The sequence below is a fragment of the Vanacampus margaritifer genome, chromosome 19 (genome assembly GCF_051991255.1).
Source record: "Vanacampus margaritifer isolate UIUO_Vmar chromosome 19, RoL_Vmar_1.0, whole genome shotgun sequence".
In the NCBI taxonomy this organism is placed as follows: Eukaryota; Metazoa; Chordata; class Actinopteri; order Syngnathiformes; family Syngnathidae; genus Vanacampus; species Vanacampus margaritifer.
Window position 1 is genome coordinate 17,981,552 of NC_135450.1, and position 26,231 is coordinate 18,007,782.

The 26,231-nt window shown below is 46.2% G+C and overlaps 1 protein-coding gene across 5 annotated transcripts in view; it reads right to left on the minus strand.

Annotated features, from left to right (window-relative positions):
- col12a1b (collagen, type XII, alpha 1b) overlaps nucleotides 1–26,231 on the minus strand; it is a 70,001-nt gene that overhangs the window by 36,660 nt on the left and 7,110 nt on the right. For all 5 annotated transcript variants that reach the window (XM_077553574.1, XM_077553570.1, XM_077553571.1 and 2 more), the window contains 16 exons: nucleotides 24,919–25,086; nucleotides 23,431–23,604; nucleotides 23,061–23,351; nucleotides 21,802–22,404; nucleotides 19,533–19,811; nucleotides 19,169–19,444; nucleotides 14,291–14,560; nucleotides 12,724–12,990; nucleotides 10,783–10,975; nucleotides 10,136–10,260; nucleotides 7,566–7,715; nucleotides 6,659–6,778; nucleotides 6,108–6,272; nucleotides 5,891–6,037; nucleotides 3,562–3,704; nucleotides 347–476 (listed from right to left, as the gene is read on the minus strand). In XM_077553574.1, coding sequence (XP_077409700.1) covers nucleotides 347–476; nucleotides 3,562–3,704; nucleotides 5,891–6,037; nucleotides 6,108–6,272; nucleotides 6,659–6,778; nucleotides 7,566–7,715; nucleotides 10,136–10,260; nucleotides 10,783–10,975; nucleotides 12,724–12,990; nucleotides 14,291–14,560; nucleotides 19,169–19,444; nucleotides 19,533–19,811; nucleotides 21,802–22,404; nucleotides 23,061–23,351; nucleotides 23,431–23,604; nucleotides 24,919–25,086 — 3,501 coding nt within the window. The remainder of the gene's footprint in view (nucleotides 1–346; nucleotides 477–3,561; nucleotides 3,705–5,890; nucleotides 6,038–6,107; nucleotides 6,273–6,658; nucleotides 6,779–7,565; nucleotides 7,716–10,135; nucleotides 10,261–10,782; nucleotides 10,976–12,723; nucleotides 12,991–14,290; nucleotides 14,561–19,168; nucleotides 19,445–19,532; nucleotides 19,812–21,801; nucleotides 22,405–23,060; nucleotides 23,352–23,430; nucleotides 23,605–24,918; nucleotides 25,087–26,231) is intronic.

Below are 26,231 nucleotides of genomic sequence, written 5' to 3' on the forward strand. Positions count from 1 at the left end.
GAACGTTTCCACTCAAACGGAGCCAGGAAAAAATCCTCAAGTCATAAAAGCACTTTATGCATCTTTACATGAAAGTCGGCTCGGAGTTCCCAGTCAGCCGCGACATGCCGACAGCATTGCGTCACGGGACCAGCTTTACGTGACAGTCGCCCGCCTCAGATCAGACGTTAGCTTGACGTGCTAAGAGCAGAAATGTTTGGCGATGGCGGCGAGACGAAGATCACGTAAACAGCAGCCGAGGAATGGAAGAAAGCTGCTCGTTAAAGCTTCTCTTTCAAGCTCAACTTTCACGCCGGCAAAGCGCGAGCCGAGGAGGCCGAGGGGGCCGAGGGGGGCGAGGACTTACAGGTGGTCTCGCGGCCCACCAGCGGCTCGCTGCCGTCGTCTCCCAGCAGCGAGTAGACGCTCAGCACGTATTGCGTCAGCGGCTTCAGATCGTCCAACGCCGCCGACGTGGTCGCGCCGTCCAGCAGCATCTGCGGCAAGAAAAGCACAAACGGTTTTGATAGCGATACAACACAATGTTCTGTGGGCCTTGCAAAATCAGTCAAAATCCAGTCAAACAGCCGGGAGTGAAGGGGATTGCTTCAGTGAAAATGGCTGCCAGTGAATGAGTTCAAAAACTGGACACCGTCCATCATTCAGCCGTCCGATTTGTGACAAATGCTTGATTCCAGACTCGCCAAGGTTCTCTTCCCAAATGAGCGCGCCGGCCGTCTTCCCAAACACGGCGACTTCGTCACGGCTTTGTCGTTATCTCTCAAACTTTTCTTGGCATGACACCCTCCGACCTGTCATCCCGTCTTCATCTTGCTCAGAACACTTACAGCACCGGGTCCAGTGAGCTCATGAAGTTGATCCCTCCAGAAACACTCACTACATTTGGCCGCGATTCCTTTCCATTGGCCGCAGCAAATGATCGGAACAGCCGACAAAACAAACTCAAACTCATTTTGTCCCACGACGGTCTTTGTTCGAAAACAAGATTCAGGAAATTGTGGTCGATACCTGGTATTGTTAATACAAGCACAAGTGTCCTTCTCTTCTTTGTTTTATACTTAGGTTAGGGTAACCAGGCTTACCGGGTTAAAAAAAATAATAAATGAAAAAATAACATCAATCTAAATACTCAATTAGAGCCGTCAGTTATCTTTCCATTTATTGTTGGACCGCCTTCTTTCGATTAAGACAACCGCGAGCATATTGCCACGTCACAATATGAAAAGAACCGTCGTGAGATTGAAAACGTCTTCTTTTTTGGTCAACTTATCTGAATGACTTGAATAATTGTGCGTCTTTGTCTTCTTTTGTGTTTGACTCCAAGTCGACGCGTGCGCGAGTCTTTTTACCACCTGCGGTCAGCGGCATCTGTTTCTTCTCCAAATAAGAACTTCCTGCCTCGCAAGATTTGACAGCCGACCCCGCAGACAGGAAATGATCAAACTATGAAAACATCTGCGATGTGACGTCCCGTCTTTGTGTGCTGATTACTTGACGCAAGTTGCAACGGTCAAGGAATTGATGTTTCAACATATTTTTGCATTTGTTATCTCGGGGGTGGCGAAAGAAAGTGCGGCCCATGCGAGCGATGACATCATCAACATTCTTCTTTTCCTTTGGGCTTTTCCCTTCTGGGGTCGCCACAGCCAATCAGCTGCCTGCATGGAACCCTGTCCTCCGCATCCTCTGCTTCCTTCATGTCCTCTTTGGTCTTCCACGAGACTTCTGCCCGGCATCTGGAAACTCCTTCTGCCTGTCTGTCCTCTGGTCCAAAACATCTGAGTCTGGCCTCTCTGACTTGATCTCCAAAGCCGCGAAGATCTGAGCTGTCCCTCTGATGCAGGCCTTCCTGATTCTATCCATCCTGGTCACAACCTCAACACCTCCAGCTCCGCCTCCCGTCTTTTTTCCGCCTCCAGACTAAACAACATGGCTGCTCTCACCACAGTTTGATCAAGCTTTCCTTTCCTTTGAGCTGAAACTCTTCTATCGCTTTCCTCCAGCGGTTCCAGCCTGCCTGCGCACCTTCTTCACTTCACAAACTCCTCCCCCTTCTTGGTCTCTTCTCCCTGCAAGCGGACTCTTCCACTCGGGTCCCTCCCATTCAGGTAGCGCTACTCCGCCTTGCTACGGCTAACCTTCATTCTCGCCTCCCTCCACGCCTCAACGATGACGTCATCAACACTCTTGTAATATTTGGATTCTTTGAACCGTTTTGACCAAAAAATGGCTTCAACAAAGTGTATTTGTAATTGTTGTGAGCCATTTAATAATTCATCCATCCATCTTCTTAACCGCTGGTCCTCACAAAGGTCGCGGGGGGCGCCGGAGCCTATCCCAGCAGGCTTCGGGCAGTCGACGGGGTACGCCCTGAACTGCTTGCCATTTATTAAAAACATCTTTTGAAAGTAAGAACGACTTATAATATGAACAATTTGATATCCCCATTTGAACAGGTCCGAGCATCGCAAACGTGCCCGCCTATGTGTGTGTTACATACTGTGACTTTAAAACCCAAATTCCCAAACGATGAAGTCATCCTCGTCTGCTACATTAGTCGCTAAACGTTGAAAGAAGAAAAAGCTTGAACTTTGACCCAACTACGAGCGTTTTTATTGCTGCGGCGTATGAAGTCTGAAATGTGTTCAAATGTAGCATTCCAGCAGCATCTTGCAAGCGTAGCGCAGTCATCATTCATGCGAATAAATCTCTTGTCGGCGCCATTTGGAAATAAAGTCCGCCGTGGCCGCTTGTAAATCCGCGTGGATAAGAAGTTCACAAAAAGTAGGCGGCGTGTAAATACGATATAAGTCAAGTGCTTTGCAGTTCAACGTAAACACACGTGAGCCGTTTGAGACGGACGCGAGTGGATCCAGAGGAGACTCGGCTTGATTATCGTATGACATCATCCCGGCAATAAAAACGGCAAAGACGAGAGCCAGCTCCCCGTCGAGAGGTCGGAGGTCAAGTGCGACTAAAAGCCCGCGTGGTATGAGACTATCCAGTGCTACAAGAGACTGTGCTGTATAACTTTTCATTTAACCATTGTCAAGAAAGGCGATTCAAATTTGGAATCGTGGTAAAACCGATGGTTGCCGAACCCGGCGCACTGCGGCACAGTTCAGTCGGGCCTATTGGATGTGTTTCATTTTGTGGACTCGCTTCTCAAACTATACTTCGACAATTAGGAGAAATGTGAGAAAATGTCAATGGCTCGATGAGAAAAGTGTATAAAACGGTGTGGTGACGGGTTTTAGAGCCTTCAAACATTTATAATAAATGTCAAACATTACGCTAACTACTTTGCGGATTTCATTTATTGCGGGTATTTTTGGGAACCGAACCCCAGCGGAAAACGAGGGAACGCCGTATACTGTAATTGTGTGTCAAGTTGTTTTTCATCCAAAAAAGGAGAGAACATTTGATGCGAAATAGTTTTCAAAATGTCTAATGATGCAAGACAACTAACAGGAAGTACTGGTGTAAAAATATGATGAAAATAATAATATGAGTGATGTTTTGGCGCAAAAGCCAAAAAGCAAGCAAGTGACGGGTGCGTACCTCCCGCGCGGGTCCCCCGTCCACATCAACGTAGACAAGCCGGAACCTGTCGACGGGCGTCTGTGGCGCCTTCCAGGTGGCCCGGAAGGAGCGGTGGGTGACATCGGAGGTCACCAGGTCGGTGGGCGCTTCCAGCGCTTCACCTGCGGGGGAGGGGGGGGAGCAGCGCACGGGCGTGAGCGTCACGTGCACAAATCTGACAACAATGTCGGCATGTGTTTGGCCGCCTCGCCGCCGTAAATCACTTTTTTATAGATTTGCTCTTCAAGGTGATTTAGTGCGGCTGCGTGGAATGTTCCACTCCGAGAAGTGGATTGTGCTTTCACAGCTGGACGCGCCGCGGACACCGTTCGGCAAATTGCTGCTGTGCCGAGTGACACGGGACAAACACTTTGTTATTGTTTTTTCAAGTTCTGTGCTTTCTTTAGGTTTGAAACATTGGCCTCGTCCAATATTCATATTAGAGATGCAACAGTTGCAACAACAACAACTAATTAGGAATACTTTTTTCAGACCAATACTAGTATGAGTATTCATTCAGTATTGATACTTTTGATATACAATATTTAATTGAACAAATGATAAAACATTGTGAATTAAAACTTTCTTCCCAACTACAGCCGAGGGGACTCAACAACGAATCGCAAAGCAAACTAATCGGCATCTATTTCGATCATCAATTTGATCATGGTTTAGAGACCTTGGATTTCAGCCTCCCAACAGTAAATTGTCTCAGATTTGTGTCGTCTTCCATTAGGACAGATGGATCATCTTTGTGTTTTTTTTTTATTCAAAATAAGACATTTGCCAACATCTGATTTTCATTTGGACAACAATCAGCAACATTTTTGCTGATTTTCTGACGGATGTTTCATTTCAATCAATTCATTCAAAAACAGGACATGATTGGCAATGATTCACTTCCTGGTTTGGTCCATGCAATCTTTCAAAAAAAGATTGTGGAGAGTGTCTTATTTTGAAAGAACACAAAGCTAATCAGTTTGCTTTCATGCTGGACGACAGAATATTTACTATTGAGAAGCTGAACTCGTTTTAAGTTCAACAAGATCTCAAAATGATCCATCGATGGATGATCAAATGTGAATTTATTAGGTGTCAATTAATCGATACATTTTTTAATCGATAAAGTCGTACGTTTAGCAGTCGTTTAAGCCAATATCTTGACTTATACTAATGTACAAAGTGTGAGTAAAGAGTGACGGCCCCTCGGGTGCCTTTAAAAGCCACAATAAAATCGGGGGATGATGTTGTCACTCTTTCGAAAATTCCAGAAGAGGCAAACTGTGTGAAGTTTCCACCTGGTAATTATGAAAGGGTGTAAATCTGACCGAGAACAGCCTAGAACGACGGCGACCGGGTCACAGCTGCTTGCTTGGCTTTTCTTTTGCAAAAACACTCAAAGATCAAATTGATAGATTTCGAAATGTCTGTGGAGATTCTCGGTCATGGAAAACCGCAAAGATTGAATCTCGCTTTTCTTTTGGAGATGCTAATAAAAGTCTAAATTGTGTTGCTTTAGAAAGTCCTCTTTGTCAAACTTTCGACAGATGAGGAACGTTACGCCATCGCTTATCACCTGACTTGACCCAACGCTTGACAACAAACATCATCTTGTGACCACTCGGGGTTGAGCGCAACTCAATTTCATTTCTAAAACACCAGATGTCATCCGCCTAGCAGTGAAAAGAAATCCCAGATTTTCTTAAGATGGAAGCCAGGGGCAGCAAATACAATGAAAACCTCCAAAATAGAACCCTGTGGAACGCCATATGACAGTGGCAGTGAACCACTTCAGATTTCTTGTCACTGACGCTAACTTGATTGATTTATCCAATCTGCCAAATGCAAAACATGACGTGAGCTAACCCAAAAGAAGAAATCCTGAAAATCACCATCAATTATACACAAAAGTGCCAGAAAATTGATAGCAAAACAAAAGGCAGAAAAAAATGTCAACAGCAGTCCTAAAATAACCAAAAAAGGCTAAAGGCTGAAAAATCTAAAAATGTACAAAAAAAGGGGGAAAAAAATCCCAAAACAGATCAACAACTAATCTCTACGTCTTGAACGCTGCGGTCATATTTTCTGTTGTGGTGCTGCTCAGATGAGCTCTTGGGCCCGCAGGACATTAGACGGACACACTTTTTTTTCCTCCTTCATCATAATCTTCAAATGTTTTACGGCTCCCGTCCAGACAGAGCTTTTTATGTATTTCGCCCCAAATGACTGTAAAGACAGCAAATGTTGCTGAGCCCCGCCCGGACGGACGGACGGACGGACGGCTGAAGGTGCGCTGAGTTTTTCCCACCTGAGCCCTTGACGCTGTTGCACAGGTTGACGGTGAGGTCGTCCACGATGTCCAGCAGGAACTTGAAGTCGTTGACGTTGTACATGTGAATCTCGTCGGGGTCGGAGGCGATGGAGCGCAACTCGTTCTCATCTGCGTTTTTCACACCTGGAAAAGCAGACTTGCTTTACTTTCTGCTGGTTTTTTGGACGCACGCAAAAAGCAAAAGAGAACCGACCGATGGCGTAGAGCTCGATGTCGCTGTCTCGCAGGTTCTGCGAGCTGGTGACGATTTCGTCCTGAGACTTTCCGTCCGTGATGAGGATGCCGATCTTGCGCGCCTCTCCTCGCAGGCCCACGTTGGCTTTGAAGTTGTTCTCCAGGATGTAGCTCAGCGCCATTCCTGCGGCGCCGCGGCAACACACGGGGATTGGGTTAGCTGCCAATCAGCAGGAATCTCCTGACGCGCGCCTGGTAAACGCATTTCTGGACGCTTGTCCTCAAAACGCTTCCAAAACAGACACTCCACTGTATGTACATTTGCACAGCATGAAACGTTTTGTCTCTCAAGCACTACACAGCCACTTCCTGTCTGGCTTTCCAGTACTAAATACTTCCCCAAGTACTACCTACTCGTTTCCGAACATGAAATACTCCTTCATTAGTACGAAACGCTCTCCAGAACGGCATCATGTGTCATTTCACTAACAGGGTGAAAATGCAAAAACTACACACAGGAAGAACCAGGCTGGGATTCAGACCCAGAACCTGCAAAGTGCGAGCCGTCACCTGTCATGGTGTTCCCTCCTTTGTACGGCAGGTTGGCGATGGCGTCCAGCAGGGAGGCTTTGGTGGAGTGGGCGTTGAGGTGCCACTCGGTCTTGGGGTCGCCGCTGTACTGGGCCAGACCTGCGCCAAACATGACAGCCAATCAGTGGGCGGCGCCAAACATGTTTCATTTATATATCCTGTTCAAGAATGGCAATTACCAATCTGGACACCAAATTCAGAATTGAGGAGATATTTGACACATTCTTTTTTGTCAGGGATGTGATTTGACCAAAGTGAAATTATCTGAAAATTTAGCCGGGGGTCTGGGGGCCGCTGGCACCCAGCTAGGTCCAGGGCAGTGCCCTGGTGGGGGGACAAGGCCCGGAGCTCATGGGTTTTCCGTGTTTTTAAGTACTTTCAATGCACTCACATGACAAAGAAATAGACAAAACAACAGCATAAATTTTCAATGTATATTGAACTATCCCATATAAAATGGCAGTTTTAGTCAACTCAAAATCAGTCACATTCAAAAACATTGGACTGCCTTTGCTTTTAAAAACTATCACTGAGAATATCATCATATCTAACTAATGTGATTACTAAGTTAACACATAAATAATGTTGAAGAGTTCAAATTTCATGAACAAATAATTGTATCATGACCAAATGAAAAGTAACTCATATTAGAGCATACCACAAATGTCTGTTATAGCAGAAGATGTTATCCTTCGGAGTCATGTGCATACACAATGAACTACTAAAAAAAAACAAAAATAAAAATAAAATAAAAAAAAATCAGATTTTTTTTTTTTTGGGGGGGGAGATATAAAAAGCGGAATTCCGCGAATTAGCGGAAAAATCACATCCCTGTTTTTGTGCTTATGACTTCATTTGTATCAAGTGTTAAAGAAGGCGAAATTACCAATCTGGATTTTCTGCGGGCCAATGTCGAAGACGCTGACCATGCGACTGATGAAGTTGCGAATGGTTTTGAAGTTCATGCGGCCGATGCTCCAGGAGCCGTCCACCAGCAGAACGATGTCGGCCTTGGTGGAGGTCTTGCACTGAACGTCTGGCGACAAGGACAAGAGACACAAGTGAGCGCCTGCGCGGCAAAACCGGCGGCTCCCCAAAGCGCCGCAAGATCTTACGCGTGGGAAAAGCGGAAGAAAAAGACCACAGAGACCAGACAAGGAGCACTTTTATGCATCACACACGTCAACATTCACAACACTTTGGCAGCCTTTTGCTTGTGTTCGCATCCAGCGACGTTCGGCGGATCCACAACGGATCTTCCTGATCATTTCGCCATTTGGTGGCTCCGGATAACCTGTTGGGCTGACAAATGGCGGCTGTGCGACGAGCCTTTTAAAATCTGGAGGGTGCAAATGACAAGTTAGAGGACAGCAGATGCAAACATGGAGGTTGAGCACGCCGTTAGTGCGCCGCTAACAACAACTGGGATTTCCCGCGGATGACGTGACATGCAACTGGCAAAAAGTAGTTCCTACATCAAGAGCCGGCGTATTTATTTCCTATCGTATTGATGTGGTCTGTTCTCATGGCCACAATCAAAACAAGTTTGACGCCGCTGCCGTCGATTCTCAGGAGCTCCGTTCCCAACTCGAACTCGAACCCGTCAGAGCACGCCGCTCCGGTAGCGGGTCGTCCACGCGTCTGCTCCCCATTAGGGCGCAAATTCCCCCCCGGGGTCAAGCGTGCCCTCGGGCCCTGAGAGCGCCGTAACATTTTCCGAGCGGCGCGCACGCACCAATTCTCGGGGGTCGCCGACATTCCGCATCATTAACGGGCTGTACGCAATTGCCGGCTTTTTCCAGTGTCGGAGGAGACGGCGACGGCGGTGACATTTCTCCGAGATCAACACGCCGAAGACACAACAGGTCGAGACGCGCCAAATATGGAACATGTGTCGAGCTCGCTTTAGCTACACTCAATTTCATTTAGAGAGAACTTGAACCGCCACCAGTCCAACACGGTCGACACCATTTTCAAATTGTTTCTTACACTTTTTTGTAACATTATTTTATGACATGGCAGATAGCGGTTGCTTCACTCTAAAAAGGATAAATTCTCACTATGCTCTTTAACACTGAGGGTACCATTTATATTAGCATGAAAGCTACGTCAGCTGCTACATATTTGGCCGGCTAACGTCACGCAGATGGCCGGCTAACGCTGCCCTAGCAACAAACGAAAGGGAGTTTGAAAACTGAAAAATGATCAAAGCGTTTTGTAAGCAAACATTTACCATTTTGATCAAATTTAATTTTGCATTTGTTGGACTAGAACATTGAGGAGCTAATTTGTGTTGAATCGGTCATTCAGCGGCTAATGTCAATACAAATAGCAAATGCGGATCTTTGGTTGAGTCCGAGTCCATTTTTTGACATTATTTCTACCTACGTACTACATTGCGATATTTTTATTTTTTTTTGACTCCATTGATCCACTCCTTAATTGACTAGATAGCCGTTTGTAGCCCATTGCCAAGCTAAATGGCAGCTAGCATTTCAGACTTCCTCTCTGCCATGGGTGGGAATTGCGAGCAGGGAGTGTTTTTCTGCCGGCAGTGACGTTTCGCCACAATGAACATGCCGAAGACGCCGGAGTTCAGGACGCTCCAAATATGTAACATGTGCGGCGCCGGTTTGGGGTCACGCATCCAAAGTGCGCTTCGCAAACCACGTCTGTGTGGACGCTTGCGCACATCTGCGGCAGCTGCGCGTCCGTGAAGGCCGATGGAGAAAAGCGGCGAGGTGAGCCAAACAGCCCTCAGTAATTAGCCGTAATCGTGATCATGTGCGCTTCTCCGTGACGCTAATTGACTCCGACAACGCCAAGTTCAACCTTCTGGCACCAATGTGGGAGAAGTCAAGGCTAGTACGTGCCGCTGGAAAGAAACTTAACACGGTCGACAGACGCTCTATTAATTACCAACAAGTTACATTCCAGAAGGCCGTTCGGAGCTCCTGACTTTGCCGGGCCACGCCCACTTTACGCAGCCCTGGAAGACGCTCGCTTTTTCTGACTTGTTTTTTGACACAGAAACCTCACAAGGGGGGTGGATTCCACAGACTTCCGACTTCCGGGTTTCACACACCAGCCTCGTTTCCGGCCACTGATGGCCGCGTTCCAACACTCGCACCCTCACCCCTGCGCCTCCAACCGCGCGCTCCCGCCGATCTCAACTCCCTGAAATGCTTCAGACAACTGAGACGGACACACTCGCACCCGTCGACGGGAACGCGCAATCGAGGAGCACAAAGGCGGAAGCGCAAGAACTGGGACGCCGCAAACAGGGAACGGAAACAAAGCTGATGTGTGAAAGTCGGAAATTTTCCTTCCTTTGACTGAAATGAGTATTTGAATTTGAATGATCGCTACTTGTCATGTTGCGAAACCAAGTTGCTGCATGCAAATGTGGGTACGGTGAAGGTCCACCGTGAAGTGTGCGGGGGATGCCATCTTTACCAGAGGGACCCAACGGAGGCGGCTCGGGAGCGTCGGAGAGCGTGGTCTTCTCCTCCCCCGCCAGAGGCAGACTCTGGCCTCCGTCGAACATCCCAAACACAGCCACGGAATATTTGGTTCCAGCCCTGACGCAAAACACATTCCCGTCACATGCTCGCGCCAAAAGAGCTTTTTCCCAAACAATTCCCGGATGCTGCATGAGCACCTCCATGGGACCTTCCAAGATGGACTGACTTGTGCATTTTGGGCTTGTTGCCACTGCGAGATGCTTTCTACGTTCGGTAACTTGGTACTTTCCATTTTTGCCTTCAATGCTTTTCTCTTCAACGTTGTCCACAACATTTGCAGACTTGTGGTTGTCGTCATTAGACAGTTGCTTCATTGTTTAAAGTGGATTCGGAGTTGTTTGAAGAAGGTCGGCACAATGTTTAAAGTGGTTTCTGTGCTCGCGGGAGTGGTTGCGATGTTTTCCAAGTGGTTGCTATGGTGTTTAAAGTGGTTGCTAAGGCTTTGACCTCCAGCCCTGGATGGCGTAAAAAAATATTTTTGCAGGCTACCTGAGACCTTCCTGGTGAGTTTGTTTTAACCTACCATTACAACCGCTCATCTGCTATTTGCATGCTAATGCTAATGCTAGCGCCGCTCACCTGAGCTCCTCCAGAACCACCGTGTTGTCAAAGGGGCCCACCAGCATCTCGGCCAGGTTGATATCGTCCCCTGTGGGGTAAAAGGTCACCTTGTAGCCCCTGACCTCCCCGGGTGCCGGATCCCACGACACCCTGAAACTGGTCTTGGTGGGCTCTGAGGTCTGAAGGTTCCTCGGAGACTTATAAGGTGACACTGGAAGACAAGAACCCATTCAGGATGTTTTTCGTTAGCTTGCCTTTAATGTTTTGCATTATACCTTAGCATTAGCTAGCCGACTTTCGTTAGCTGACATTTTGGACACAAGGAATAATATTATTTTGTCTTACCTGTTACATTTACAGTAAACTTCAAGTGCGAGTCACAAACACTTGAACACACGCTGCCTCTTATTTAGAGAACGCTGCGAGTTTTTTATTTCTTGACAGCAAGAGCGTGAGAACAGGTGCCAAAGAATACTTTACAAGATTTGTTTTGACAAGTCTAAGTGTGTTTTAATAAGTTCAAATGTGTTTTTGGAACGCGTGGGAGGGGTCAAACTGGAAGCGCCTTTAAAGAGTGAGAGAGTCTTCTTCTGGTTTCCTCAAAATGATTTTTGTCTAGAAATGCTTTTGATATTTTGTGGGTGCGTGTAAATGTTGACTGTACTCAAATGAGTCCCAAATGTTCACGGGAGCCTCGTTAGCAGTCTTGACGTTGAATTCGAGGACCCCCAGGAAGATCATTTTTCTCATCAAGTCTACAGAAGTTGCGCAGTGGGCACCTTCTGCCAGCCAGCACAATTCAACGTGGAAGGAAACAGTGTGTTAAGACTTGACAGGAGGGAAGGAAACCATTTTAGGATCTTGCCGGCGCAGTTCAAACGGATTTGTGACATCCGCAGCTGTTAATGGCAGTGAACGAGTTCACTTCAAACCAGTTAACTTTAATTCATAGCAGCCATTTTGACTGAAGCCACCGCTTCGCTTTACTGGATTTTGATTTGATTTTTCCAAGGCCCACAGAATATTGTGTTCTATTGCTATAAAAAAAAAACAAAAAAAAAACATGGAACCTACCAAAAGAAAGATTAGAGTCTCTTCTTTCATCAGGAAAAAAAAAGGATATTTGTATTTGTTTCTGTTTTGCGGCATTTAGCATTCGAATATAGCTAAGTTTCCTCATTATTCACAAACCGGTTGAAAAGAGCTTGTTGTAACACGGCTGCTCTCTTATACTCTGCTGTCACCTGCTGGACGTTTTTTGTAATAACTTTGCTTTAAGTGACCTCTTCAGGTCAGAGGCTGCATCAAAGCCTTCTGTATGCTCTAGCGTAAAAAAAAAAAAAGCGTAAATATGTTTTTGGGATCATAGCAATATTTCAAATAGAATGTTTTTGTAGAAGTTTTTAGGAGCAAATGAGTCAACCCGCAAAAATATTTTGGGACAATAATGTGTTCTATGCAGTCCCACCATTTTAAATATAGCATTCTGGTTAATATTGCATTCATGGAATATGAATTCAGCAGCAAAATCCAACCGTTTTTATCCATTTCAGGGGGACGGCCATTTTGTCACTTGTTGTGATCAATGTTGCTCAGGTCTCAGGGAACAACCAATCACAGTGTAGCTTCAGAATACAGCTGAGCTGTGATTGGTCGTCGCCTGAGCAACATTGATGTCATCTTCAGTCGATACAGTAAGTGACAAAATGGCCTCCGCCTAAAATGGAAGACAAAAAGCCAGATTTTGCTTCATAACTCCTATTCCAAAAATGTCATATTCATCATGTTTCGACTAGTGACGTATTGTCAAGAAATGTTCAAGGTTGACTTCCACTTTAAAGGTGTCATTTCGATGCTTTGATTGATGACGATTTCTTACAGCCATTTTGTTTTCTAGCGATTGTAAACATTGCGCAAGCGTTGCCGTGTTTGCGTGTGTGGTCGGAGGGAGCAACGTACGTGTGCTTCCTACGCCTTGCCTTGCTTTTCCTTCCCCACGTTTGTAGATGGGATGGACGGTGATGTGGTAGGAGGTGAGGGCTTGCAGCCTCTTCATGACGCTGGAGGTGACCCCCGCCGGGACCTTGAGGACCACCTCCCGCCCGCCGGCGCTGGGGACGTATTTCAGCCGGTAGTGCAGAACTTTGCCGGGCGCCGGCGCCCACGTCACTTTCATGGTGCGCTCCGTCTCGTCGCTCACGCGCAGCCGCCGCGCCTCCGCCGACACTGCGGGACAAACGGGTGACGCCAGGCTGAAGACGGACCCAAAATGGCCGACTGCCAGATTGCTGCTTTTCCAAAGGCAGTCGTCAGAGCGCATGGCAAAACTCAAGAAGCCATCATCAGTGAGTGTGAGACCACATTTTCCTTTCCGCCAATAAAATGGCAATAAAATGGAATGAAGGCTTAACTTAACACGCTGATTCAAAAGTTTACAAGAAAATATTTCAATGTGTAAATGTTTCCTACGCTTCCTTTTTTTTACTAATGGAAAGAAAGCACACATCATCACGTGCACCAACGCCACGCCGCACACATGAAGACGTGCCCGCTCGCTACCAGTCATCGTCAATTGTCAAATTCATCCAAAACCATTTTTGACTTATCGAGATACGTACTGGACGAGAGATGTTGGCCGCGAATCAAACATCATAAATTGGTCTGACGTCACTGATGATTTGTTGCTTCTTTGAATGTAATTAACTTTGATCATTTGGACTTTGGAGTGCTTTTACATGTTGTTGCATGTAATAAACATGACAAAAGCTACAGCTGTACCATATCAAATCATAATCCCACTAAATTGAATCGTTACACAGTTGGGTCAAAAATAACCCAACGATGGGTCAAAAATGGACCGATCCTCTACCCAACTCAAAAGTCAAGAAATGCGTCTTTCAGCGTAAAACAACTTATAAATATTAGTCAGATCCTTTATTTGAGTAAAAAAAAAAAAATTCATCGGGTCATTTTGTATAAAACAACCCAGAAAGTGGATCGTCCGTTTTTAATCTGTAATGTTTTTAGAGTGTATATTTTAAAATCGTTACATCCTTGAATCGTCTTTCCAGGAAAGATACACACCCGTGGTTTCAAGTCATTGTTTAACTTAAAGTTGTCCAAATTCGATTTTTTTTCCTTTAATGAATGAATTGAATGAAAAATATGTATTTCCTTTGTTTCAAATTGACAGTGTCGAAAACTCACAAATGCAAATTGATGATGATTGAGTTACTGGTTTGGTCTGTAAGCGGCAAAACGTGGATTATTTTCAAACAATCAAAAAAATGATGCAGTAAAAGTAAACAAAAAGACTCCATTGAAAATGTTGGAGAAGGCGCAGAGGGAGCAAATGCTTATCTTGTTCTGCCTTCCATTACAATCCAAATCATTACCGATAAATAAGCTGTGCATAATCAATTACTTAGCGGGATAATCAATCAAATCCTGAATTGTCAAACTTTTGGAAAGCTGCAGCCCTCGTCGCAGTTGTGTTCCGATTGCAGTTGCGTTGCGGCGTTCTTACCATCTGTGGTTTCATATCCGGTGAGCGGCTCGCTGTCCTTGTGGTCGTAAACGGCCACCACCGACACCTGGTAGAGCGTCTCGGGGCTCAGACCGTCCAACACCGTGTCCGTTTGGTCTCCTCGGAACATTTTCTCCCCGGACTCTTCGGAATACGCCGACTGCCATTTGACGCGGTACATCCGGACGTTCCCGGGGGCGGCCGTCCACCGCGCCGAGAAACTGCGGTCGGTCACGTCTCGGGTGATCAGGTTTTGAGGAGGACCCACCTCTGCCGGCACAAAGTCCAGACGGTCAACACCCGCTGTATCGTGATGTCAAAGCACTTTCCAAAAATGTTTTCCTTGGTCTCAAATGGCAGATGTGTTTTGGAGTAAATGGATTTGCTGTCGTTTGTAATCTTTTCCATGTTGCGTACGGTGACAATAAAAAGTCCTCGAGGACTTTTGCTTGGAATGACCTGCTTCCTCAGCGACTGGATTCCTTTTTCAGACGCCGACCTCACATCACGTTGAGATTTACTGGCCCGAGCCATTGCAGAGCAGACACATGCTCGCGTTCCCACAGCATCGGCGGAAAGATCGCGGATGCTTATTATCGCCGCGCATGAAATGATTTGTTTTCCCGACATGCCAACTGAAACACATCTCGGGACAAGTCGGCTCGCTGGGTGCCGTTCAAACGCCGGGACACCGAAAGTGCTTGAAAATGTGACAAGGCGCAAAGCGAGCGTGAGCAAATAACAGATGAAAGATGTCTGGCCCAGGAGAGACGCGCGTTCTTGCCGTGCCTCGTAAATCCAAAGGAAATAAAAGATGCTGACTGTCACGTATTCAATCAGGTGGCGGCCTTTTATTTTGACAGGCAGACGCCGCCGCTGGGTCTTCGCCACCGCTTCTGCCATTTTTTATCAGCTTCAAGTGGCGCTGGGAGCCGCAGACCAGCGTCACTTGGAAGGCCGCATACACTCAACACCGCATGGAAGATGTGGCGCTGCTGCCGACGGCGCGCAGACATTTTTCCAGCGGCTAATTTGAGACATCTTTGAATGCCATTAAGTCAAAAGGCTCTCCTGTTGCAACATTTCAGAGCTCGTGTCAAAAAAACATTCAGAATCCGTTTCAAAATGGGGAAGCAAATTACCGTTTGTGGCCTCAACCCCAATTTGAAAACATTCAACACACGCGCAACCAGGAAACGGTTTTGTTTGTCCATTTGTGGGAGATAGATTCGATTAGATAAAATAGACAGACAGACAGACAGACAGACAGACAGACAGACAGACAGACAGACAGTTTATCTGGTTTGCCCTTCAGTTGTTTAGTCTCACCCAAAACGCTGGTTCACAGACAACAAAGACCATAAAAATCACAAATGACTGTGGCTGTTATGCTTAATGCGTGTGGTTTTTGGCACCGATTGAGTCAAAGCAGCAAAAATGCAAACCATTAGTCCATTAGCCATTAAGCACAGCTAGCCAGTAGCGGGGGAACATTCAGCAGCTAAATCGGATCAGATGTTTTCCTCACAACGGGAGGTTGAGGTTTTTTACTTTTAAAGCGGGAATACAAGACTGGAGTTGAGAAAAAACAACAAGACAACAGTCACGTTGCGTAACTGCTGGATGCGAAAATGCTGCTAAGTGCCTGCTAACTGCTCGCTAACTGCTTGCTAACTACTTACTCGCTATCGCTAACAAGGTCAAGCGGTGAGCGCACGGCTCATTTGGAGGTTCTCGTTATTTGTCTCCCTAAAGAGAAATGATCAAGAAATATATTGCGGCTCATCTTTTGCAATTCAACCACAGAGTTGCAGATGTTTCTTCTTCTTTCTTTTTTTTTTTAAATGTGTTTTTAGAGTATACTGGCAAGGCGCACGTTAAAGTTATGCGCCACAGAGCTTTACTGGAAGTCATGCAACACAATTAAGATCTTCAATGTCGTTTTCATATTATTCAATTAATAATGGAAGACACGTGTATTTTTTTAATTTTTATCTTTTCTCAATTTTGCATTTCTTATCGGCCATGGTTTTATATGTGTAAATGTTGGCAGGCTTTATGTCCTTTTTGGGGGAGGGAAGCAACTTTTTCCAAATGTTTTTGTATGGTCCCTCAATATTGCAAGTTTTCATGTATTGCGGGTGGTTCTGGAATGCATCCCCCTGTGAAACATTGTACAAATAAGCATACATCAATCACATATGAACTCGGGGGGACATTTGCGGCCTGCCGTGCACTTTTATTGGCTTGCTGCACATTCTAAAACGAAAACGGACTCACATATAAAAGTTAGGAGAAAAAGTTCAAATGCCAACAGAGCGCCATAACCTGTATGCTAATTTCTGTTAGCCTGTCTATGGTGTTAGCATTAAGCTAGCGGACTTCAGTTCTACGAAATACGGTTTGTTTAAACATTTTAGTGTTATATATTGTATTCTTTATCCTCTGCAAAGAACGACTACCGGTATATAAATCCCACTTCTAGTTCTAGGCAGGGCACGCGCCGCTGCAATATCATTGGCTGCTACTTCCAGGCAGGAAAGTGAGAAGCATGAATTGGCCTTTATACTGCCCAGAGGTGGCCAAGGCAGTGCAGCGAATTGAAGAAAAAATAAATAAATTTAGTTTTGCATCACAATGAGTGAAAACCGGATGCGCTTCGGGTTCGGGGTTCGCCGGCACGCAGTGGAAAGTCTGCTGGCCTCCTGCATTGTGTAAACTTGGCCAGCGCACTCGTTCCATCTTCCACGAGACGTTGCAAGAACCCCGACCAGCCCGGGATGACGCTCGCCATCCGTCAACGTCAGTCTAGATCGAGGAAGGCACGACCGACGGTTCCGTGGGACCAGCGCGGGTCAGAGTGGCTACAATGGCTTCACTTTAAGCGTCTATTTGCGGTTCAAACACGGTGTTCCCACGCTAGATCACCGTTCATGGTTTGCAATTTGCATATGTGCCAATGAGACTTTACATAGATGCGATCGACTGGATTGGATCACCGGATCTTCCAGAAGACTTGCCAAGCCTGGTGGTCTGGGACCGACTGGCAACCAAAAATCGGACCGGATAAATATTCTATGTTTAGCCTGGCGGCGTGGCAAGAAAAGCCTTGTGGGCCGCCAGCCTTGAAAAAAAAAAAAACACTGGGGGAAACCCTGGCATATTTTTCTCACTACCGTGGATGTTGAAATTCATCAAGAGTACTTTTCACCACACTTTGTGTGTCCCCTTTTCACACGTCCCAAATTTGGCCAACTGTGAAATATTTGTGGAAAGAACCAAATCAGAGATCTCAAAATCGAGCTAGAAGATAACTACGGTTAGACATGCAAGGAGAAACCTAGCGTTGTAGTCAAGACTTCACCAAGACATTATCGAGACTAGAGATATTGAGACCGAGACAAGACCAAGACTGTAGACCAGGAAAGATCACACACACACAAAACAGAACTAAATGAGCAGTATCTTTTTTTTTTCATGACATTTACAGCAAAAACAAATTATGATATGTTGTTTTTTGAAACAAATGTCAAATCCAGGGGGCCTGGCATAGGCCGCACCGGGAAGGCAGCGCAGGACCTGCATTCTGTGTTTCTCAAGGATCACAATAGTACCAGCTTGGTCTTGATCAAAAATCCAGAGACTGAGACTAGACCGAGTAAAATGCCGGAAAGAGTACGATTCCGAGATGAGATGGTCTCTAGACCGGTCTTGAGACCGAGACCGATCGCGAGAACTACAACACTAGTAGAACCTCAAGAACCAGACCATGAACAAGAAACAAAAATCTGAGGGAAAACCAAAACCAGATCGAGAGACAAAACTACAGCTCCAAATGGAGAGTGTGAACCAAAAAACATGCACTACAACGAAAAGTCAAATTAGGACACAACTCGAGCAGTACCAGACAGAACCAGAAACTGACTGGAAATAGTAGTCGAGACAGAAGTTGAGCCAAGACCTAAATCACAACCAGAGACCCAGAAGTAGCTCGAGCACTAGACTTGACCAGAATTACAACTATAGCCAAAACCAGGACAAGAAGGTCTGACTACGTGACTGTGACTCATAGAAGAAACAGGACTAGACCTAGAAAACAGGTTTCATGTTGTTGTGAGCAGAACATTCCATTGTCCTGATTTTAGCTGCACGTTTGCACATTTGGAACGCGCATCCAACAACTAAGAATGAAAGACAGCAACAAGGACCAAAAGACAAAAACATCAGTTGCATTCCTTTGTTGTTGTTGAACAAAAAACATTCCGTCTTCTAAGAAGCTAAAATGCTAAATTGCAACATCAAAGCTGAACAAGTGACTGACTGGATACGAGCTAACTGAGCTAGCGTGTGTGTGTGTGTGTGTGTGTGTGTGTGTGTGTGTGTGTGTGTGTGTGTGTGTGTGTGTGTGTGTGTGTGTGTGTGTGTGTGTGCACGCGATGTGACATCATTGTGCACCAGCGCTGCACACAACAGACGATGGTAACGTTAGCAACCATGCTAACAACAGCAGAGGCATCCAGGCGGCTCGCTAGTCATTCCCAAGCACGATAGGTGAAAGCCGATCAGGTGTGCCGCGGGAAAAGCTCCCAAAATATTCAAAGATATTTACCACAACTCATCAAGGTGTCTTTCTTCATCTTTCCATGCCAGCAACGTGTAGTGACAAGCACAACAATTTGTAACTGACTGCTGTTATTCAAACAAGAGAACACATTTTCCCCTCTAATTTCTACATTTTTCTAGCGATCATTATTATTATTATCAATCATCATGTCAGTATAGAGCGGCACCTTGACTTACAAGTGAAACAAGTTCCGTGACCAAGCTTGCAAGTCAGTTTAGTCTTCACCCAAATCAGTTTGTCAGAATGAATCTCACCTTCTTTGGTGGTTCCTTGCGTCTGCAGCGACGGCCCGGAACCGGATCGGTACTCGGCGTTGACGTCGACCAGGTAGGTGGTCCTGGGCCGAAGCCCCCGCAGGACGATGGTGGGCTCGTCGCCGACCGTGCTGGCCTCCAGCTCGGCCCCTCCCTCGTCGACGGGTCGGAAGGTCAAGCGGTAGCGGAGCACGGCTCCTCGCGCCGGCTGCCAGGACACGCGGAAGCTGTCCGTGGTCTCCTGGGACACTCTCACGTTGCGAACCGGACTTTGTTCTGCCAGAGACGGGAAGGATTTTTTATTCATTTTTTATGAAATGCGACAGGCTTGAGAAGCGGTTTTGGACGTGAGACATCAACGAACCCTCTAAGGTGGTCTCGTAGCCGACAAGGGGCAAACTGTCGCCTCGGTCGTATTGAGCTGAAACGTTGACTTGGTACCGGGTCAGCGGGCTGAGGTAAGGCAGGTCGATGGTCAGCGTGTCCCCAGGGACCGACATGAACACCAGATGGCCATCGGGAATGTCAGCCGGTCTAAACTGGACCAGGAAGGACTCCACGTCGTTGGCGTCCATCTCCCACGAGGTCCGGAAGCTTCTGGAAGTCACCTCGGAGAAGGACAGGTCTCTGGGCTGGACCAGACCTGAAGACGACACCGGGGAACTTGCAAAGTAACTGCTGGAAAACGTTTATTGCAGCGATTCATTTGGATGCATTCTTACACTTTAAAGTCAATATGAAGAACAATGGACCTTTTAAAACGAGCTCACCAGTGACGGGACATTGGGATTTCCTAGGACATGATTTGAAAATGTAAACACTGGTAGATATTTATAGAAACAAAGTGCTGCATATAGAAGTGCGGTGATTGACACCTAATCGATCGGCAAATTAATCGATCTATTTTGTTGTTGAACTCATTTGCTCCCAAAAACGCCTTGCAAAATCAGGAGCAAAGGGGGTTGCTTCAGTCAAAATGGCTGCCAGTGAATGAGTTAATAAAGGGATGGAAAATAAAACATTTTTAACATTAATTTTAACATGTTCTATGTTGTCTATGTGTATTTTCATATCACGTATGCATCATGGAGTCAAAAATGTTCTAAAATGGGAAAGTAGTAAATGGTATTTTTATGGCTTGCTATTTGACAAAGTGGCGTCATGCACCGCGGTGTCTTCTGCTGCATTTTTTCCAAAGCAAATCCTCTGTTTTTACATGTATTTTTCAGGCTAATGCTGTAATATGATATTTCGGGCTCATATGTTGTGGTTGGCTTTCAATTCTCAACATTTTTGGGGGGCGTGACAAGCATTCTCTTGCCACTCAACTTGCCATGAATTGCCAAATAAGCAGTATGAAGAGCAAAGGTGATTTTCATCCGTTCTTTGTCCGCTTTTCATGAAGCTCAAGTCTCAGTGTTGCGAGTTCATTGCAAGCTAAAAGCAAGATCGCGGCCGGCAAACGCTTCCAAACGTGTCTGTCAGCCATCAAGCATCGTCAAAAGATTGTTTTGCTTTTTCCCCCCCGAGCCTCGTGGAAATCACCGCAGGCCGCGCAGACGCAGCGTTGCTATGCAGGCAAACATGGCCGAAAAGAACAACAGATGAAAAAAGAAAAAGGCGGAGCAGCTGAAGACGGCGTGAAGACGGCGTGAGATGTCACGGATCGACATGCGATGGATGTGGAAAGACACGCGTCGCGCATGTAAGTCGCCGTTTTGATGGATTTACGTTCGTCAGTCAAAGTGCTGCCGTCAAGCCGCTGTTGACAGAATATCATTATATAAAAATGACATCATGCGCAGCTCCAAGGAATGTGAGTCACAGTCGCTCCTGGCAGAGCCCGAAAGAAAAAGTGCTGCACTTTTTCTTTGCCTTCAAAAAGCGCAGACGTTGCTTGTCGGAACTTGACGAGCAGATGGCGGCCCGGAGGAATGCCGGTCACGCTCCCATGTTTATTGCCTCGACGTGCACCTCGCGCACCTGACGGACGGCTAAACGGCTGCGGGTGCCGCTCGACCCCCGCCTGACCTTTCCACAAGCTCGCAGGTCAACATGTGGGCAAAACATTAAACACAACGCGTGTGTGCGTGGGCGTTGAGCTGCGGAGATACAGTCGGGGTTCGTTTGCAGTGAGTGGAAATGCGTCCCGGCTGACGCTCATAAAAAGTCAAACATGCACAAAATCAATCACTGATTCTCAGCGCAGTTTAAACATTGAACAAGTGGACTGAGTGTCCGGATGGATGTGACGCACGCAGTCGCGAGACAACCGCGTTCGACTGCGCTTCACGGATTTGAATGGTGCAAGTTTCTCCTTTTTTTTGAATTTAATAATATAACGAGCTTTAAAGCTTTACTCGCTTTAACTTTGACAGCACTAACGAGTGAAAATAGCTGCTTGCGATTAATTTGGGGAGGCCCGTTTAGTTAGAAATGGACTGCGTTTGCACAGAAGGCAAGTCGCGAGCCATGGAACGACGTTTGCCGACCGATTCATTCTTTACGTTGTATTTATTGCGTCACTCACAGCCCAAGATCTGCGAATGTGAGCGCTGACGTTTGCTTTTGTCGAGCAAAGCATTTGAACTGAGACCTCAAGCGGGAGGCGGACGGAAGGCAAGACGACTCACGTTTCTTCTGGATGTTGCGAAGCTCCTGCTCGATCCTCAGGCAGATGGACTGCGTGAGCTCGGTGGAGATCCTCTGGAAGGCGTCAAAGTCCTCCACGGTGTACACGTGCGTCTGTGCCGGCGAGTTGGCGATGGCCTCCAACTCGGATCGCACGGCGTCCTTCACGCCCACGGCGAAGATCTCCACGTCGGCGTCCCGCAGCTTGGTGGCGGGCTGCTGGAAGGCGTCCGACGACTTGCCGTCCGTGATGAGGATGGCGACGCGCGGCACGTTGGGCCGGGCGCCGTTGGCCAGCTGGAAGATCCTGTCCCTCACGTAGGTCATGGCCTTGCCCGTGTTGGTGGAGCCGCCTCGGTAGGGGAAGGAGCGCACCGCCTTCAGCACGCCGCTCAGGTCCGGGTGGGTGTTGAGCAGGAACTCGGTGTACGGGTCGCGGCTGTACTGGACCAAGCTGATCTGGACCTTGTTGGGCCCGATGTCGAAGCTGTTCACCAGCACCTCCAGGAAGGCTCGGACTTTGGCAAAGTTGGCCAGACCGATGCTGTAGGAACCGTCCACCAGGAGAACCACGTCGGCTTGGACGTCCACACCCAGTGAACACTCTGGAACGGGAGATTGTCATGGGCAGAAATGAGACGGGATGCCGTTCGGGACTCACTTGAAATGAACGGAAACGCCATTTCACCGTTTTTGGGTGGACTGCAGCTCTAGTTATTGCCATTTTTTACAGTGCGAGTATAATTTGTGCCGCAACAAAGCTTGAGTCGTAATATTTCTTAATGCAGTGGTACCTTAAAATAGGAGTTTAATTTGTTTGTTCAAATCTCAAATCATCTTACCCCATTGAAATGAATGGAAATGCCATTCATCCGTTCAACCCCCACAAATGATTGTTTTAATTACATTTTTAAAAAAAAGCCCAGTATTGCATTTGCATTTAAAAAAAAAAGAAGAAGAAAAAATGATTACATTTTTTGGAATAAAGAAAAACAATATTACAAAAACGGGGGGAAAAATAATATTTTTTTCAAATAAGGAAAAATGGCCTGCAATTAAATATAAAAAAACAAAACAAAACACAAATAAATTATTACAATTTTTTAAAATAAAAAAACAGCCTGGTATGATATTTAAAAATATATATATATATATATATATTCACCTAGATTTAGGTTTGTATGATTACCGTATTTTGCTCCTCAATTGCCACCTGTATGCGTTCCCTTGAAATGTTGGAAAGCTGTCGACGTGGACTCACCCACAGACACTTTGATGGGCTGAGTTCTTTGCATGACGACGGCGGGCTCGCTGGGCGTCAGGCCTTTCAGCGCAAACAGGTTGATCTGATACTGGGTGTCCGGACTCAGGTCCCGGACCGCAACCGAGGTCTGCGTGCGGCCCACGTACAGCTCGTGACGCTTGGCCCCCACCATCAGGGGGATCATCTGCACCTTGTAGCCAGAGACGTCGTCCAGCGAGGCGCTCCAGCTCAGCTTCATGCTCTTGGAGGACACCTCCTCCACCTGAAGGTTGGAGGCGGGTTCCACTGCTGCCAGGAAGCAAAAGCGCCTTCCTCACGTCACAAATGGGGCCCAGCAAGACATTTGTGGCGAATGAGCAAAAGTCACCTTCTTCTCCGCTGACCAGCGAGCTGAGCTGCTCTTCCACGCCGGCGCACACCTGACTGACGACGTCCCTCTGAACATTCCGGATGGCGTCCGAGGCGGCCATGTTGAAGACGTGACTCCAGTAGGGAGTGGACGCCAGCGTCCTCATTTTCCCCTCGTCGGCCTGCTGGATGCCTGCAAAGGCGACAGGACACGTGATGTCAGCGTGTGCGTGTGCGTATTCTATTACAAATTCAACATTGCGACCCCTCCAGGAAATGAAAACTCATCTGGGGAGTTTTGATTTCAAGCATCGAGTTGCTCAGACCACCTTCAAAGTCTTCTGGTGTCCCAACAAAACCTTTTTAAGGCTTGGATTGGACAGAACTTTTGTTTTCATTTGTGTACAACAAAAACAACAAATCGCTTTTTCAGACTCTCCGAGATTTTTTTTTAGAGCGTGCAAACCGAATGTAGTCATCTGACAGTTAAAAGGCAAAATGGCAGATTGGGCCAAATGTGGACATTTTCACACTTTTGTTTTGAGGGTCCAGTAAAAATGAGTGACAACTTTGCATTGAAGCAAAGGTTCATTTCTTCAGTGCGCTCTAAAAAGAGAATTGTTGAACCAATTGAAGAATACAAATTGAATTGTTGACCAATTTAATAAAATTGCTTCAATTGGTAATACATGATTGAATTAAATTAATCCAAAGTAACTATATTAAGTTTAATTAAATTAATCCTAAATGAATATATTAAGTTGAATGAAGTCATAATAATTACATTTAATATATATATATTCACTTTGGATTAATTGTGTTACCAATTGAAGCAATTTGATTCAAATTCGTGTTCAAGCCATCAACCAGCGTCAGCGTCAAAACGACTCGCTTCCTTTTCAGATCCTCCGCAACTTCCAATGGCCAGCGTGTGAGCAATAAACAGCAAATTGAACACACCTGCTGCCCATTTACACCTTGTAACACTGACAAGTCACATGACACCAGAGAGAGAAATGCAGAAGACAGCGAGGCCCAATTTGGACACTTTCCCTAGAGGGTGCACTCGCTTTTGTTGCACACGTTGACTTCAATGTACACTGACTGCTTGACATTGTATGAATGAAATACTATTCACTTCATATTGACTTTTGTCAGATGCTGTTGATGTTTCTGGAGTTGGAAAAAGGTGCGAACGTGACCTGGGGGTCCCGCAATGAACCTCAATGGCCTGTAAATGCCTTCCTGATTGTTTTCATGTGTGTGTGTGTCGAGCCCCCTTCAGGTTGTTGTTTTATCTCTTCCAGCTGAAGATGAGCTGAGTGTTGATCTCCTGCCGGTCGCCACGGCAACGCAGCCCTTTGTGTATCTGCGTCCACTCGGCGTGTGGAAAGTGTGACGGCGCTCGCATTCCTGCTACGGCTCGTTCATGCCGAAGGAATCCCGGCGGGATTGCGCCATGGATGGCCAAGAAGAAGAAGAAGAAGACGAGCAGAAGGTTGCGTACCCACGACAAAGATCTCCACGCCCTGGCTCCGGAGACGCCTGGCCGAACGCTCGGCGGAATCGTCCCACTTGCCGTCGTCTGTGATGATCAGCGCGACTTTGGGGAAGGACGTTCGGGAGCCCGCCGCCTCGCTCAACGTGTTGCTCAGCAGGTAGTCCAGAGCGGCACCTGAAGAAAAACAAGCAACCTCAAATTCAGCCGGGACCAAAATTAGGACATCTTTTCAAAACATTTCAACATGTTTACATTTGTCAACGGGAATCCAAACGTTTATTGCCACTGACGAATATATACGTTTTTTCAATGGGTAAGCATGAAGGAGGGTCTTGGTAAAGCACTGCAATGACTAACGGGTCCCTGTAGGTGGCAGCATTGCATCGCTTTGGATTTGTGCTCTGCACAACTTTTGAAAAGGAGCTCAATATTACGGGCTGAATTTCGTGACCAGAGAAATTCTCACGTGACGAGCATGACCATATATGGTGGAAACAGGAAGTTGATGCAGTTGATGCAGCGAACGGCAAACAGACGGCATGTCCAAAAGCCACCGACGTTCGTCTCCAGCCATACGAGTCATTCTTGTTGTTTCTTAGCTGTTTATCCGTAAATAAATGATGCTTTCGCCATCAAAAGTCATATCTCAGGAAAAAGAAGAAAAAAAGTAATATCTGTCTTTTTTGGTTGTTTCCAATTGTTTAAAATTCAAATTCACTTGTTCTTTCTCCAAAAATCTTGTTTTCTCCACTGTTTGGTCTAAAACTCGTTTTCTACTGCTGATTGTTAAAACGTGGAAAAAGTTGGAACAACTGAAGAACATTTGAAATTTTGAAATATTTTCATTTTGTTGAAAATCTCACAAACATGTCAAATGTCAGGATGAAAGAAGGCCATTTGGCTTATTTTCATTGGTCATGAAATGTCAAAACAGTACGTAAGGTTTCAAAGTTATTTCCTACCAAAAGAAAAAATGCATCTTTGTTCTAGGCAGAACAATTCAAATGTGTTTTCCATGAGATGGCAGAAGGAATGTCACCGTTTGCTTTTCTCCCGTCAAATATGCGCCTTGACTCAATAAAGGTGGGGAAGCGCAGCTTTACGTTCACGCATTATTCAAAATGAAGGCTGTGCCAATAAGTGTGTGTGCGCACGCAAAAACAGATGCTGAACATATTGCCGACCTTCTTCGACTTTGAAGACCGATCCGTCATAAATGGAGTTCTTTAAAAGGGAACTCCGTCCACTGCTTGGACACAACTGACACATCCATAAAACGCAGACTTTTTCTGTTCCCCTGATATGTAGAATTATCAATG